Source organism: Leptodactylus fuscus, chromosome 1 (genome assembly GCF_031893055.1).
Source record: "Leptodactylus fuscus isolate aLepFus1 chromosome 1, aLepFus1.hap2, whole genome shotgun sequence".
Classification (NCBI taxonomy): domain Eukaryota; kingdom Metazoa; phylum Chordata; class Amphibia; order Anura; family Leptodactylidae; genus Leptodactylus; species Leptodactylus fuscus.
Genome location: NC_134265.1, coordinates 56,790,952 through 56,807,891, shown reverse-complemented (window position 1 = coordinate 56,807,891; position 16,940 = coordinate 56,790,952). Strand labels below are relative to the sequence as shown.

At 41.7% G+C, this 16,940-nt stretch overlaps 1 protein-coding gene across 2 annotated transcripts in view; it reads right to left on the bottom strand.

The window, feature by feature from the left end:
* Positions 1-208: 208 nt before the first annotated feature.
* The window catches only part of CCDC125 (coiled-coil domain containing 125), a 28,865-nt gene continuing 12,133 nt past the window's right edge, over positions 209-16,940 (bottom strand). The window contains exons 3-12 of one of the 2 annotated variants that reach the window (XM_075262430.1): positions 16,075-16,133; positions 14,317-14,403; positions 12,461-12,538; positions 9,566-9,651; positions 8,413-8,495; positions 8,010-8,125; positions 5,188-5,292; positions 4,079-4,256; positions 2,456-2,589; positions 209-667 (exon numbers count right to left, since the gene is read on the bottom strand). In XM_075262430.1, the coding sequence (XP_075118531.1) occupies positions 314-667; positions 2,456-2,589; positions 4,079-4,256; positions 5,188-5,292; positions 8,010-8,125; positions 8,413-8,495; positions 9,566-9,651; positions 12,461-12,538; positions 14,317-14,403; positions 16,075-16,133 (1,280 nt within the window). In that variant the 3' untranslated portion in view covers positions 209-313. The remainder of the gene's footprint in view (positions 668-2,455; positions 2,590-4,078; positions 4,257-5,187; positions 5,293-8,009; positions 8,126-8,412; positions 8,496-9,565; positions 9,652-12,460; positions 12,539-14,316; positions 14,404-16,074; positions 16,134-16,940) is intronic. The other variant, XM_075262431.1, reaches the window with a different exon arrangement.

The following is a 16,940-nucleotide window of genomic DNA, read 5'->3' as shown; positions in this document are numbered from 1 at the left end:
ATTTAAGGGGTTGCAGACCTATGGCCCCTTCATTTCCAGGACTTGTGGGGGTTTCAGAGATGGTGATAGCATATCTAGAGATACCCCATGAAATATCCAGACAGATTGTGTAGTGTGAACACTCAAAACAATTATATTTAATACATACAGAGACATACTATGAAATGCAATAAGCTGTTTTGTTTTTTTTTTACTTAAAAATGACCAACTGTATAATCTTGAAAACCGTTATTAAGAAGAAATTCAGTCCATCAAGAGGCTCAAGTACACTGAGAAATTCTAAATATTAGTAATAAGCCAATATTTATAGACACTATGTCTGAGGATGTCCTGAAACGTCACAAAGCGTCTCCTGGTTTATGACAATCTCTTCTGTGTCTTCTTGCTGAGGATAGACATCTTTTAACAGCAAGGAAAATGATGTCTCAAGAGTCCTATGTATGCTCTGCTCTTGAGCACTTCTCCCTTGCGTTGCATCGTCTTTCAGACAGCGGCATGGATCCACACCTATCTCTGAGCAGCTGTGCTCATCTCTACTCACAGATGGCTCCTCCTTAGGATCATTTTTACCATGGTTACTTTCTGGATCTACTTTGCCTTCTATAGTGCGTGCAAGCATGTAGCTTACTTTCCTCTGATGGGCCAAAGCCTCCTCCTTATCATTAAGCTGCAAGTCCAAATATAAGAACATTAGTATTCACAAGATATAGGTTGCATTCTTTGTGCATGCCATATACACCCGAAAAAAGATATATTATTGTATACTACCCCATCCAAAAGGATAGTCTTTTGACATTGGTCAGGAAAATAGAGTTTCATGGGTATATCTGATGTATATAAAAAAGCTTTAACGTGTAGTATCCATTTTATTTTATTTTGTGCCTACTGTGATGGAGGTGTTTGGTGAAGATTTTTGTAATGAACCTATCTAACTTCTTTTCTAAAAGAAAACAGGATGTGAAGTTTCCACTAACAATACTGTAAGCATTGCCAGGGACAGTCTGCCCTGTATAGCTGTACGAAAGCAGTATGTAGAGCTGAACTGTTGCATATAAAGCATAAATTCCTGACTACTTTTTTTAACTAGTGATATATCAGGTTGTTTTGTAGCGATTACTACAACCTCAGCTTTCTTGTGATACCAGAACCATTTTTCTAGGTTGAATAAAACTGAAGATACGGCCATCTGAAGTGACCATCCCCCTTTGGCAAATGCTACAGCTCTACATACGGGCAATACAAATGTGTACAGATTGGTACTACTAGTAACAGCTCAATCAGAGGATTGTTAGGGAGAATCTTACAGCCTGTTTCTAGTAAAAGAAAATTTGAGAGATTAATTAAGTATATTACAAAAATGTTCACCAAACATGTAGGCAAATGCGGTTTTATATACCACTCGAAAGCTGAATTCAGCGCACTGTTGACTTTCCCATTATATACCCGTTATATAGGCTGGAGATACTGGTGCCGTTAGTTTCGGCAGCGATCTCTGCCCACTGTGAGAAGGGCATTCCTGACAGTCTTAACTGGGCTGAGAGGAATGCCTCCCCCTGTCAGTACTCGTTCATAGCTCTGTACTGCCAGAAGGGGCGTCCTTTACTGCCCAGCGATGATGCTAAACTGTGAAGAAGGACCTTTCGTCTATGGACGAGTACTGTAAGGGGGGAGAGGGGATGCGTTCCTCACAGCCCAGCTAGACTGTCAGGAACGCCCTTCTCACAGTGGGCAGAGATCGGTGCCGAAACTAATGGTACCGTTATCTCCAGCCCTGGGTCACATAACGGGGAAAGTCGGCTTTCTAGCGGCATGTGCAGGGAGACATGAAAGGTCCTCTAAAATAAATCAAGTTCCTAAAGCATCCGACTAGCAGGCATCATGTACAATTATCTACAAGTGTAACATTTAAAGATGGCGTAAGCCTATAAAAATTAGTTTATCAAAAGCTTGTAAAACATCAAACTAAGGCTGCATTCACACCTATGGAGATTCCGCCGCATAATCCACTTAAAATCGGGAGAGAGAAAGGTCCTGCAAGGAAGACTTTTCTTTCTGCTGTTCCAGTTTAAGTTTCCGACAAATCTCATTATAGTCTATGGGTCTGTGGGTTTCTGTGTGTAAACGCTCTTAAGCAGACAGGGTCTCTGTCTTTCTGGTCCCCATGCAGATCTGAAAGCTAGTGTGAACCTAGTGTAAGTGATACTCACTTTCCGGACCCCAACCACTCCTGTGCTGCCACTTTCCGGTCTCTAGCAATGATATTCCATCATGGACCTGTGCACTGAGCAATACTAAGGTCACTTCAATAGACAAACTGTGGTCATCTCTGTGTCAGAAGGCCAAAAGACAAAGCTTGGTGGGCATGGAGAACAGGACAGGAAGAAGCAGGGGTCCAGAAGGTTATTATCCACTTAGTAATGAAAATATATTCTGTAAATGTTTCATTTATACTTACCAAGTCAATTAATAGCCGGAGAATTTCCTGTGGGTCATCGAGAGTGTCTAGAGTCACGCTGTCAGCTGCCGATACCATCAAACCCTTTAACTTCTGACCTAAACTTCTTTTTTTATCTCTTGAAATCGAATGTTCTTTAACACAACAACAACAACAAAAACATATATATTACTACTGTAATATTACTAATAATACTGGTGAAATGTACTGGTGCCATTTTTGAACAGCTGAGGCTAGGTTCACATCTGCAAAAGGGTTTCCGTTTGGGGGGTCCGATTGGGTACCCCCCAAATGTAAACCTAATCCGCATAAAAAAGTGGTTACTAGAGATGAGCGAGTAGTGTTCGATCAAGTAGGTGTTCGATCGAATACTACGGTATTCGAAATACTCGTACTCGATCGAACACTACTAGCTGTTCAAAGTTTAAGGTTCGATGCAGAACCAGCGTTGATTGGCAGAATGCTATACATTCTGCCAATCAACGCTGGTTCTTCTCTTACCTTTAGAAGTCTTCTCCGTGCAGTGTCCCCGTGGCGTCTTCCGGCTGGAATTCACTCTGCCTAGGCATCCGGCCTAGGCAGAGCCGACTGCGCATGCGCGGGCATGCCCTCGCATGCGCAGTCAGCTCTGCTCAGGCCCCGATGCCTGGCAGATTGGTTTCCGTCCAGTTTGTGCCTGAAAAGGTCGAAAAATGCAGAAGGAGAAGCACTTCTTCTTTTTTTTTTTTAAATGTGGATTGTAAGCCCACACAGAGCTCACAATGTACATTTTTCCCTATCAGTATGTCTTTGGAATATGGGATGGAAATCCATGCAAACACGGGGAGAACATACAAACTCCTTGCAGATGGTTTTTTGTCCTTGGTGGGATTTGAACACCAGGACTCCAGCGCTGCAAGGCTGCAGTGCTAACCACTGAGCCACCGTGTGGCCCCTGGAGAAGCGCTTCTTGTAGCACTTTCCTCTATACGTTTTTCATGGGGAGAGGGGAATGGAATCCCCATACGGAGACTGGGTGCAGATGTGAACTGAGCCAGAAGAAAATAAATGGCAAAGCATATTATGCACGGCAGAACCACTGCTTACCATAGTTCTACACATTGGCAAATAGAGTGAGATCCAATATAAAGCCCTACGAAAAGAGCTTGTGCTAATGGAAAAAATCCCTTTAAAGGGGCTGTCCAGTTGCAAACTGAATTTTCATACAGATTACTTATCCATAGGATAGGTCATCAATATGTTACCTGCTGGGTTCTGACACCCAGACCCTGCACTGATCCTCTGTTCTAGCAGCGTCCAAGTACCGGAAGCTGGTAATCGTGCTGCGTGTGGAGCTCCTCCCCTATTCAAATAAAAGCAGCGGTGCAGCAGCCCCGTTAACGATATATTAGTGGTTCCGGTGAACAGCAGTTCTGCTCCTACTACTTGAGGTGCTGTATGTCCCGCCCATTGACTAGCAGCTTCTGATACCTGGAGGCTGCAAAAACAGAGGATATGTGGGGCCCGTGTGCGTATAGGTCATCAGTATGAAAATTCGCTTTGGGACAGACAACCCCTTTAAGGCGTTATAGTGAATACTGTACAAAGCAGTGATAGTGAGCTCTAGACAAGAAGGATTATTACCATCGTCTTTAAGGCGTTTCCAGCTGTTTAGTCTTTTGCTCCCTTTCTTGCACACTCGTTCAATTTCACTTAGAGGCAGAGTTGCATCATTCCTGCGCTTCAGTTGCTGCTCAAAGGCAATGCGAAAGGCGTCAGCCATTACATAGGCTTCTTCCTTGCTCTTCTTCTCCACTTCAAACTGTATAACAACATTATTCAACAAACTTCAACCACAGCATATGACTGCACTTCATAATTTATCTTAAAGGGGCTCTATCAGCAAAATCATGCTGATAGAGCCCCACATATGCGTGAATAGTCTTTAAAAAGGCTATATAGGCACCGTAAAAGTTATATTAAACTACACCCCCCCCCCACCCCGTTTTAAAAAAATAACCTAAAAAAGATTGTGCTCTACTTACGCATCGTGCACGCTGGGCAGGCATTCAGGGTGTGTCTTCATCTTCTTCCCCGCCTCTTCTTCCTCCGATGTCCTCCGGTCCCGTCTTCTTCCAGCGCTCGCTCGCGGACACTGATATGAAAAAACGGCATGGGCGCATGCGCAGTAGCATGCGGCTTCTACTACGGCTACTGCGCATGCACCCCGGCTATCACTGTCCGTTCGCGAGCGCTGGAGGAAGACGGGACCGGAGGACATCGGAGGAAGAAGAGGCGGGGATGAAGATGAAGACACACCCTGAATGCCCGCCCAGGGTGCATGTTCGGTAAGTTGATCACATTCTTTTTTAGGTTATTATTTTAAAACGGGGGGTTAGTTTAATATAACTTTTACGGTGCCTGAATAGCCTTTTTAAAGGCTATGCATGCATATGTGGGGCTCTATCAGCATGATTTTGCTGATAGAGCCCCTTTAAAGAAGTATTCTGATGATTTTTTTTTTAAATTTATTGTGTACCCTATCCTCCGTTATATAGAATTCTACCAGTATTCCCTTATTTAGCTAGGTCATGTGACTCTCACCCTGACCAGATGAAATATACAGTAGTTAATGTATAGATCTCCTAGAGCGGTTTCTTACATTACATGCTTTTTTTGTGGCATTTGTCTGCCGTTTTCCCAATAGAACTTGAAAAATATCACATCATCACAGCAGAATTGCTAGAATTCACCTCTTGCCGGAGCTGAAGAAGCTGTTTGCGAGTTGCAGCTGACATTTTAGCACACGAGCAGGGATCTCCTCCAGGACAACATGTACAAGCACCAAGCACTGCAAGCTAAACACAATTATACCAAGTGTCAGACTAGAACATTATGTACAGCAATGGGGTTTGGCTGAAGTCCAAACACTTGTTTGTCCTCCATTGTGTATTAAAGTAGAACTCTTTTAAATAACAATTTACAACATTTCACATTTTAAATCTACATAAAATGTAGAGAAACTTTGTAAAAAAAAAAAAATTTATCTTGTTTTTGGAATTTTCTAAACACAAGAGAATTTCTACTAAAATGATTAAAATATTAACTAAATATTTAAATGGCCGGTAACTTTTTGACAAATTTTGTGTTTCGGCGTTTCACAGAAAAAGGCACAGTGCCGAAATACACATTGGGGTGGGTAAGAGGACTTTGGCGTGGATCCCTATATGCAATATGGGTATGTTTTTCTATCTTATGATATCCTTATGACGTTTGATTACACTGGGAAACACGCTGTGGATATCTTAAATGTCATTAAGTGTTTCTTAGGCCGGGGCCCCACGGACCAGAAATGCCACGATTTGCCTGCAGCAGAGACGGTGCTGGAAAAACCGCGGCCTTGTACAGTGCAGGCAAAGTGAATGCACAGTGGATGTACAGTGCAGGCAAAGTGGGATTCATGCAAATCCCATTCCCACTTTGCGGAAAAGATAGCAGCGCAGACACGCTGAGGTATGCAAAGCCGTTGTGGCTTTGCATATTGCAGCATCTCAATTATATCTACGGAAACGCTGGCGGCTTTCCCGTAAATATAATGTTAAGAGAAAGTCTGCAGAGGAAAACTCTGTGAACTTTCTCTTAAAAGCGCTGCAGAAAGATCCGCAATGCGTTCACGCAGCGGTTCTTCCCTCAGCGCTTTAGTGCTGCGGATACGGCTCGTGGGGCCTTAGCCTAAACCAGTTTTTTATGCCGATTTCAAATCTGAAAACCATTTTTCTCTATCAGGTCAAATAAATGTTTTTTATTTTGCTTTAATATATACCGTATATACTCGAGTATAAACCGAATTTTTAAGCACAGTTTTGGGGTGAAAAAGCTCCCCTCGGCTTATACTCGAGTATATACGGTAATATATATTTAATATAATATATATAAGAATATTGCATTATAATTATTTATTAAAGGGGCTCTATCATTGGCAAAAGTCATTTTTAACTAATCACATCCTTGCATAGCGAATGGGACAGCAGAGATAGGAAGCAACACTACAGTAAGCAGAATTGGCCAGAGACAGAATGCAGCCAGGAAATAAAAACGTTCTTCATCCACCATTGGTTGATCGTGACAAGATTCTCATGCTTCATATAGTAGGGACTACTATAAGTAGGGACTTATGAAAAATTTTGTCAAGAAATTAGTCAGCGACACTGATGCATTTCGGTACCTGCGCAACAAGTTCCCAGGGTTGAGTTATGCAAAGTTAATAGAAGGTGTATTCATAGGTCCACAAATAAAAGAAATCATGGCTGATGACACTTTCAAGACATAAATAAGAAAAGTGCTGACTATGCGCGTATCACATTGAAACCAATAGGGAAAAAAAGTAGCCCATTCATTTCAATGGGGAGCGCACGTATGCTGGCTCCCATTGAAATGAATGGGATCTGCTTTGTACGCGCTGATTCTGAACGTGTTTTAACGTTCAGAATCAGTCAGCGTATACTCAGTGTGAATGCACCCTTAAAAAGTGATTGAATGACTGAAGCAAACAGGACACCATCCTTCTGTATTCACTCTAATGTAAAAAACACATGATGAAGCTGTCTTCCATCATGTTTGTTTACTTTTTAAAGTGAAGAAAAAGTTCAAAAGGCAAAGAAATATCTAGCGACATTTAAGTTTGTTGCTCTTATCCTTTGACAGGTGAGAGCAATGAACTATGATAATACCATGAATCTACCCTAAGTGTAAGTTCACCGCTCACCTGCCACAGCTTTAGCATTGCTTCTGCTCTGTACCCACAGCAAGAATATACATATATATGCTTTTTGTACCGCAAAATGCAGAATTCAGTTGCATTCAAAGGAGGTCTGCTCTGCATGTACTACATCTCCGTTTCCAAATCAGTACAAAGCAGTGGGGTGCAGATATTAATTTTTTAAAGCAGAATTGAATACGGAAAATGCACCAAAAATGCATGAAAAAAAATCCATTACCCCACTAAACCCACGTCAGAACCTGCTACAGCACAAGATACCTATAAGGTTGGCCATTGCATTTTTGTAGCACTTGGTTTCACAAAAAGAAAAAAAAAATTGAATTATTAATAAGGTGCAAAAAGAAGAAAGCAGCACCAAACACAACAAAAGGCTGAGTACATGATGCAAAGTCCAGAGCCAATGACTGTATACCAAAATCCAAAAAGAAAAGGGTCCATTAAGTACTGAATTATTGCATTGGGCTAATAAAAAGAGAACCCTTTGGTTTTGATATTGAAGTATATTTTTAGAGAGAGGGAGAGAGAGAGAGGGAGAGAGAGAGGGAGAGAGAGAGAGAGGGAGAGATAGGGAGAGAGAGAGGGAGAGAGAGAGAGGGAGAGATAGGGAGAGAGAGAGAGAGAGAGAGAGAGAGAGAGAGAGAGAGAGAGAGAGAGGGAGAGATAGGGAGAGAGAGAGGGAGAGATAGGGAGAGAGAGGGGGAGAGAGAGAGAGAGGGAGAGAGAGAACCAGAGCCAACTCAAAGGTGTGCCCAAGGATGTCACTCTATTATAATGTATCACACCTACTGTACTTACTTCCAGAGCTGTGACTTCTACCAGACTGCTCTTATCAAGAGTCACATTATCCTGGAACATTTTCTGCTGCTTCACATCAAGCATTGCCAACAACTCCTGGCATTGCTGGTTTATAACTACACAAAATTGGACAAACATAGGATTAATACTATAAGCAGGATAAACTAAGAACCTGTAATCCACAATAATAAAGACATAATCACAGTAACAAATATATAATCACAATAACAAAGACATAACAAAGACAAAATAATCACAATAACAAAGACATAATCAGGAGGCAGAATATTTTCTAGATATCATACACTGGCCGCAAAGAATAAGGAAAGTCAATTGTTACTGCCGAATACTGTCTATGCCCTGCTGGAGGGATCATGTAATATGGAATAGCTGGAATTCTTACTTGTGTTTTCAGACTTCAGGACTTTCACTTCATTCGTCCGCAGCTCCAGACTTTCCTTCAGGGCTGCATTTTCACATTGTATACTACAAGAAAGGGAAGGTCTTGTCAAATTTTGCTTGAAACGTTTAAAATAAAAAAAATTAAGATCAAATAAAATCATTATTTAAAAGAAACAAAGAATTGTACCCTCTATGGTGTGGTTTGCAAATGGATGTAGTGTTCACTTACTGTGGATTGTTAAAGAATCCATAAGTTTGGGCCATTAACAATCAGATATCAATTAGTCTGTAAACCACATTAACCTGAAGCTTTGTTTGGACCCTGTCAGACATGGCAGCCTATCAGAAGCCCACCATTGCAATGCAATGGGGGAGAGGGTCATAGGGATGACAATGAGAACCTCCTTCCTCTGTCTCGGTGCCGCAGTTGCTAAAGGGTTGGGATCGGAGTTATCTCGTGTTGCAACAGGAGTCCAGCTGTCACTCACAGGCAGACACAGCAATCATCCTGTGCAATCACAATGACGTACATGGAAGGCGCTTTATATGCCATTTTCCATTGAGGGTTAAGCTGTCAGGGTGGCTGCAGGTTTGTTCTTGGCAGCTGCTGCAGGGAAAAGTTAAGTTCCACTGAGTTTATTGAAGCCAACTTGTCCATGTGGCAGTTCTCAAGAACAGACCTGCAGGTCCCAGTAGCTGTTGTCTGTATCAGTAGAGGTAGAACCACCTGTATTAACAGGTCATATACTGTATACGCAACACACATTTATATTAGTATTTAACCCATTTAGAGAGCTGTGGGTAGGCCAAACTCCTCTATATTTGGACAGCCTGACTCCTGCGCTGACCCCAACTCCTTCCACCTCCTTGTTATGTTTTCTACTGCCCAATCTTTCCAACACCCTAATAAAACTAAAATATGAAAGCTTACTTCACCCAACAATTCTAACAAAGACACAAAAATAAGGGGATAAAGTATATTTGACTCTATCAAGGAAAATATATGTAAATACGGTATATGGAATAAACACACTGTACACATAGTGGATATGTCAGAACATAAACTGTCCACAGTGGCAAAAAGTTTATTAATATCCAAGTCTCAAAAACATTTTTAATAATATAATCCCATGTCTTGGACATGAGAGACATACCGCTCATACTTCTCCTTCCAAGACTCCTCCAGGTTCTTCAGCCTCACCTGATCAAACTCAATTTCCCACTGCAGAACATTTATCTCCTGCATGGAAAGATATCATAAAAACATTATATCACCATGCTTAAATATAGTCTTGTATACGGCGATATACTGTATCTCACATAGCGTTCTATACAGATTCATTGTTTTATCTTTGGTGCATGAATAGAGGAAGTAAGTTCAAAGTGCCAGCAGTGACTGATATATGATGGACTGGGAATGCTCCGCCATGTTACTTGTATGCAAGACCTGTATTATGGTTGAGCTGTGTGAAAAGGTCACTCATAGGAACAATTCTGGAAAGTCAGTAACAGAGAACACGATCACCTTGTACCCGTGAGGCGACCGGTCATTAACTCCAGCAATTAATTCCAATGCAACTTCCAGAACCACCTCCCTGGACAATGAGTAACTTGAGCCAGTCCCAAAAGCAAACAATTGTTGCCGGATAGCTCTCAGCATCTGAAGATGTTGTATGAATAGATCGCATATTGCACAGCCTTAGTGATACATATTATATTCATTATATTATTTGTATTCTCGTCATGTGAGGTCTCCATAGGCATTTAATATCACAGTCTGATAAAGCTCTGCAACAGGGTCTCTGGTATAGGTTAATTTATGTATTAAGTATTTATGTTGTATTACTGCATATACTCGAGTATAAGCCGAGTTTTTCCAGAATAGTTTTTGTGCTGAAAAAGTGCGCCTCGGCTTATACTCGCGTCAATACGGTAATTGAAAATGTCACATGACTGGTCCTCAGTGAAAGACATCTGTGAGAGGCCGCTGGAGAAGCAATAGGTGACTGGTGAGGCAGAGCTGCCTCCAGGACTGCCCCAAGATGTTTCCAGAACATCTTCTCTGCCTCGGAAACATCTTAAGGCGGCGCTGGAGACAGCGCTGCCTCACCACTCACCTATCGGCAGCAGCGCTGTTCCAGCAGCCTCCCACAGATGTCTTTTACTGCGGACCAGTGAAATTACCACTCGAGTCAATATGGTAATTGACTCGCTGCAACGGGCCTCCGCTCCAGTCCCGGCCCCCTCCCCCGGCTACAACACACGCCGGGTGACATGGCCACGTTAGCTCAGGCCCGCACCCGGCGTATGTCTATGACGTCTTACTGCGTCTCAGCACAGGCGGCGTCATCACGCCCCCTACGCTAAGACGCAGGAGCAGCCACGGGAGAATTTGAGCAGTGATGGCAGCGGAAGCAGCAGCGCGAGGTCAGTAAGTATGAGAACTTAATGTTTGTTTGTCCCCGGGGCCTGCTCACTGTGAGTAGGCCCGAGGCCCAGCCGTGATCCCACTGTTGCTATTATTATACTCGGGGGTCTTTTCAGACCCCCGAGTATAATAATCGGAGCCCATGGGGAGGTGAGAGAAAATAATAAACAGTTTTACTCACCTCTCCGGGATCCGATGTTAATCCTAGCCGGCTTCAGGCCTATATGGTAAAATCCCAGATGTCACATGGTCTGGGATATTACCATATAGGCCTAAAGCCTGTGTTAGTAGTAATAGCCTGTTACTGCTAGCACAGGCTTTGGGCCTGTACGGCAACAGGCTGCTACTGCTACCATAAGGCTTTGGGCCTGTATGATAATGCCCCAGACGTCTGAAGCCTGCTAGGATTAACATGAGCACAAACAGAATGACATGCATTTTCCCCCCTCGGTTTATACTCGAGTCAATAAGTTTTCCCTGTTTCTTGTGGTAAAATTAGGGGGATCGGCTTATATTCGGGTCGACTTGAGTATATACAGTATTTTATGTTAGATGGTTTTAATTAAATGATTATTCTTTTGCATTAATCCTCTATTTTTGGTATAATTGGTTAAAATTGATTTGATTTTAATAAACATTGATAAACAGAATTATTTTTGCATAGGATCAGCCAGCTGATTCCTTTTCCCCAAAGTGCGGTCTTGCAGCCCAAAACTTCTACTTTTATTCCATAAGCAAATGAGCTGTTTAGTACACTCAGGGCAGGGTCACATCTACCAAGAGCACCTAATTCTTTTTTTTTTTTTGCAGAAAATTTGAAAGATTAACATATTCCATGGAAAGCAATGTGCATCGATTACAAATGGCGGTTGTGTTCCAGCAGTTCTGGCCCCACCATGACTGCACTAGACAGCTCATTTGCATATGAAATAATAGATTTTCAGCAGTCATATTGTAGCTTCATCCAACAACGTTCACTATGTCACTAGCCAATCCTACAACAAGTGGTTTTGGTGAGGGGGCCACACAGTGGCTCAGTGGTTAGCACTGCAGCCCTGCAGCGCTGGGGTCCTGGTGTTCAAATCCCGCCAAGGGCAAAAAACCATCTGCAAGGAGTTTGTATGTTCTCCCCGTGTTTGCATGGATTTCCACCCCATATTCCAAAAAGACATACTGATAGGAGAGAAAATGTACATTGTGAGCCCTATGTAGGCTCACATTCTACATAAAAAAGAAGTAGTTTTGGTGGTGATAGACCCCCATTAAGAATGAAGCTGTCAAGTTGGAATCCCTTTATAGGTACCTCCAATACCTAGTACCTAGCTTTCCAAATAGACAGAAATAAAAAAGGAGGCAGAACAGAATTTTTAACAACTTCAAAAAAGAAGTTTGTGATTTTAGCAGCCAGTAAATGAATACCACTAGGGGTCAGTCAACAGCAAACAATACAACAGAAGGTGTAGTATAGAAAATGTGGTAGTATAGAAAAGTGTGATAGTATAGATAATGCGTTAGTACAGAAAAACATTTTTATTTGTAGAGGGAAATGGCCTGAAATCACTTGCATTGAAGCTATACATGAAAGAATTATCCCAGCAGGTACCCTATATGGGCTACTGACCTTTTCTAGGACTCTGCGATGCTCCTCTGCTTTCTGAAGCATGTCCTTAGTGTGACTTGTGGCTTTATCAAACACAGCCTATAAAAACAAAGTGTCCCCGTCACAAATCATACAATAAATTACCATCTAAAAGAAATCATATTTATCGCTTGTACTTCTCAGTTACTGTTAAACTAACAAAGCCCATATTGTGTTGTGAAATGCAAATTACTATATTATTGGAACAAAATAACTTGACTTAAATGGTCATTAACTTTCCAGTCAACTAAATCTCATTTAAAGGGATCCTATCATTAGAATCCCTTTTTTTCTAACACATAGGAATAGCCTTAAGAAAAGCTATTCTTCTTCTACCTTTAGAGGTCTTCTCCGTGCCGCCGTTCAGTAGATATTCCGTTTCCGTCTTTATGCAAATGAGTTCTCTTGCAGCACTGGGGGCGGGCCCCAGCGCTCAAACAGCACTGGGGGCGTCTCCAGTGCTGCGAGAGAACTCTCCAACGCCGCCTCCATCTTCTTCAGATACTGGCCTCTACATGTCATCTTCCGGCCTGGCTTTCAATCTTCCACACATGTGCAATCGGCTCTGTCAGCGTGCCTCGGGCAGAGCCAACTGCACCTGCACGCGACCATTTTTTTTTTTTTTTTGTAAATCAATTTTTATTGAACATTTTCAACAAGTTTATACAATACAGAGAAGTACTGAAAAGGTAGGATAAATGCGACCATTTTTTTGTGGCCGCTTACTACAAGAGCTCACGAAAGTGGCCACAAAAAAAGATTGAAAGCCAGTACTGCGAGAGAACTAATTTGCATAAAGACGGAAAACGGAATATCTACTGTTTTGGTAGATATCCTAGTTTTCTTCTGTATGCAAATGAGTTCTCGCACAGCACTGGGGGAGTCCCCAATGCTGCAAGAGAAATCTCCAGCAACGGCCTCCATCTTCGACTGGAATGGCCTCTCCCTGTGTCTTCTTCCAGTGCTGGCTTTAAACTTCTAGGCATGCGCAGTAAGTTCTGCAGTTGAGCCTCAGGCAGTGCCAACTGCGCATGCCTGCGGCCATTTTCTTGTGGTCGCTTACCCCAGCTTACTCTGTAAGCAGCCACAAGAAAAATGGCCGCTTACACTAGTCCACTGTGTAAGTAGCCACAGGAAAAGGTAAGAGAAGCTTTTCTTAAGGCTATTCCTACGTGTTAGTGGCAAAAAATAACATTTTAATAATAGAATCCCTTTAAGATGATCATGTAACATATTTACATCTCAATGGATACCATGTAATACTAGACTTTTGGAGAATGCTAGGTTGGCAACAGTTTTCCCTGTTGAAATCAATTGCTTACTTGGGAGCCAGGAGCTTGAGCCCAGGCAATCAGCTGATCATCATGGGGGCCAAATTCTGAAAGGAGTCGTCTCTGATGAAGTCAAATAAACTATAAAGACTACTTGTTAGAATAATATAAAAATATAATTTATTCCAACATTATCAAAGAAATAAGACAGATATTGGTCCATCTATGGTTTCCACTATTTGGGGGACTGTTCTATCTTTCTGTGTCTTTTACCATCATGTCAGTTTTTGGCTTGTACGTGTGTTTCTTAATTTTTTTGTGATTCTTTGATAATTTTGCAATAAATCATATTTGTATATTTTTCTAACAAGTGGTCCTTGTCCTTTGTAGTTTATTTGAATGTTTTTGGGGTCCACATATTTTTTCTATGACGTATATACTGTAGATTGTAGTAGTCTCTGATGAAGTTGTCTACTTGCAGTGTATCAAAACTTAGGGATCATATTCTACTTCCAACTCTGACACACCAATTTATAGTGTAATAAAAATGGCAGCTCTGTTACGTACTAGGTTTTGTAAGATCTTCAGTGCTTCGTCCTTTCCATCAAGTTGTCTTTGGGAAGCTTCAAGCTCTACTTTTAGAAGTTCCACTTCCTGAAGTTAAAGCATTTATTACTTTTATTAAATTACATATCAGAACATAATACACCAGAAATACATGTTTATATATGGCATAAGAAGGTAAAAATAATCTGTTCTAAAAGGACCCTGACGTTTCTTCATAGAGAAGAGTCAAGCCCATTTTCACATTTATTTTGCCAGGTTTTGTTTTTGGCAGCCAACAGTTGTCTCTTCTGATCTGCTCATGCACATACATGGTTGGGACAAGTGTGCAAGTGTTCTAAGTAGGGACAGAAAGAAACTGCTGCCAGACACCTCTAGGTATTCCTTTTATACCTCTAAGGCCTGGTTCACATCTGTGTCAGTAATCCGTTCGGGGGAGTCCGCATTGGCAAGTGGTGAGCTTATGAAAGCACACGGATCCCATAGACTATAATGGGGTTTGTGTGTACTGACCCTTATAGTCTATGGGGTCCGTGTGCTCTCACTGCACACTGCTTGCCAATGTATTTGGGGGGGGGGGGACGGGGGGGGGGGGGTCCTCATGCAGACTCCCCCGAATAGATTACTGACACACATGTGAACCAGGCCTAAGAACAACAGGATAAGGCATATTGAAAACCCCAAGGCTTCTGTCCCCCAACATCTGATATATGGCCTCCCAACTTCCCTGATATCTAATGTGTTTGGTCAGCTTTAGGGCTAGTTCCTAATTAGGAAGTGTTTTTTTGCCCTTGAGGCGTTTTTTTTTTTTTTTTTTAGCGTTTTCTGGAGCAGTTTTTGGTAAAAAAAAATCGCTCCAGAAAACGCCAGGTGGTTTTCCCCTAAAGTGAATGGAACGTAAAATTTTCGGTCGCTTTTTTTGCAAAAAAAAAAAGGCGCCATAAATACTACGCGGTTTTTTTCGCCTCCCATTCACTTCTATTGTTTTCCTAAAAACGCAATGCGGTTTTTTGCAAAAAAACACGCAGTAAAAAACACTTTCCATTCACTTCTATTGCAAGAAGAAAGGTCATGTTGCTTCTTTTTTCTGATAGCAGCAAAAAACTGCTAGCAGAAAAACGAAAGCTAGCAGTCTCCATAGGCCAGTATTGTATGTAGGCAGATTTTCAGGCGAAATCCGCTGTCAAAATCTGCCTCATTGCCCCCATGTGAACTAGCCCTTAGGGAATAGCATTCAGGCATCTAGCGTGTTCTGAAAACTGGTGGCTGTCCATGACATATATAGTATCTAACCATGTCTACTGCTCATTTTCAGCTGGATATACTCTAACAGTTTCTGCAAATACTTCAGTTAAAGCACCACTTACATAGAGCCGCAAGTAAAAAAATAATAAGTTCTGCAAATATGGTCCTGCTGTCGTTATGCTGTGGAACTTGCAAAACTGGTTACAAGTAACCCAACATTGGCAGAAAACTAAAGTTAGTAATATTATTATAAATCCAAAGTGTTAAAAAAAGAGGAAAAAGAAGTTTCAAAAGTTGTGAGATAAAATAACTATAAGGGTCTGTTCACACAGAGTTTTTTGGCAGCAGATTTTGATGCGGCATCTACATCGGTATTCAGTTGCGGCGAGTCCCGTGGAATGTTCACACGGTGAAAAAGGTTTCCGCGACCTTTTCCTCCGAGTGAACATACCCTAAGTGGTAAACTCCAGGGACGTTACACAGAACACTATATCTGGGGCAGGTACTAGAACTTACTTCGCTTAGGTCTTGGAGACGCTGTCTCAGATCTTCATTAGAGATCTCGGAGCTGGCATCTGCAGAGAACAGAGACAGCAACAGGATTAAGTACTGACTGTCCACAGAAAGGAATGCAACAATAAGAAAGTTATTAATACACATGAATATCTTCCCACAAGGTCCACTTGTATCATAAATCCCATTTACTGCATTGTTGAATTGACCCACACAGTCGCCACAATAACACACAAAGATGGAGAATTATTTTAAGAAAAGAAACACGATAAAAAAATAAAAAAAGGTGTTGTCCGCAAAATTTTATACCTATAGATATCAATATCACTAGTGTTGTTGGATGGATGTATTCAGGGTGAGACCACACAGTGCAACAGTCAACCCACGGAGAGGTAAATGTTCGATTTACTAACAAAATAATATACCGTATATACTCGAGTATAAGCCGACCCGAATATAAGCCGAGGCCCCTAATTTTACTACAAAAAAATGGGAAAACTTATTGACTTGAGTATAAGCCGAGGGGGGAAATGCAGCAGCTACTGAAAATTTAATTAAAATGGCTGGAGTTTTTGGGTGCAGTAGTTGCTGGGGAAGGGGAGGGGGTGTTTTGGTTGTCTGTCTGCTGCTTCCCTGAGCTTGAGGACTGAGGTTTTTTCCCCCACTAGGAATTCAGCCTGGCTGAATATAGGGTATCTGCAGTGCTCCTATTAACCCCTGAGGATCCCCTATATTCAGTAGACCGGGCACTTTCAGACACAGGGATACCTAATGTGTATTTGTTTCACAGCAATTTTCTTATTTTATATGTATTCTAGGGAAAGGAGTGATTTAGAACTTTTATGTTATTTATTATATTTTTTCCCCAC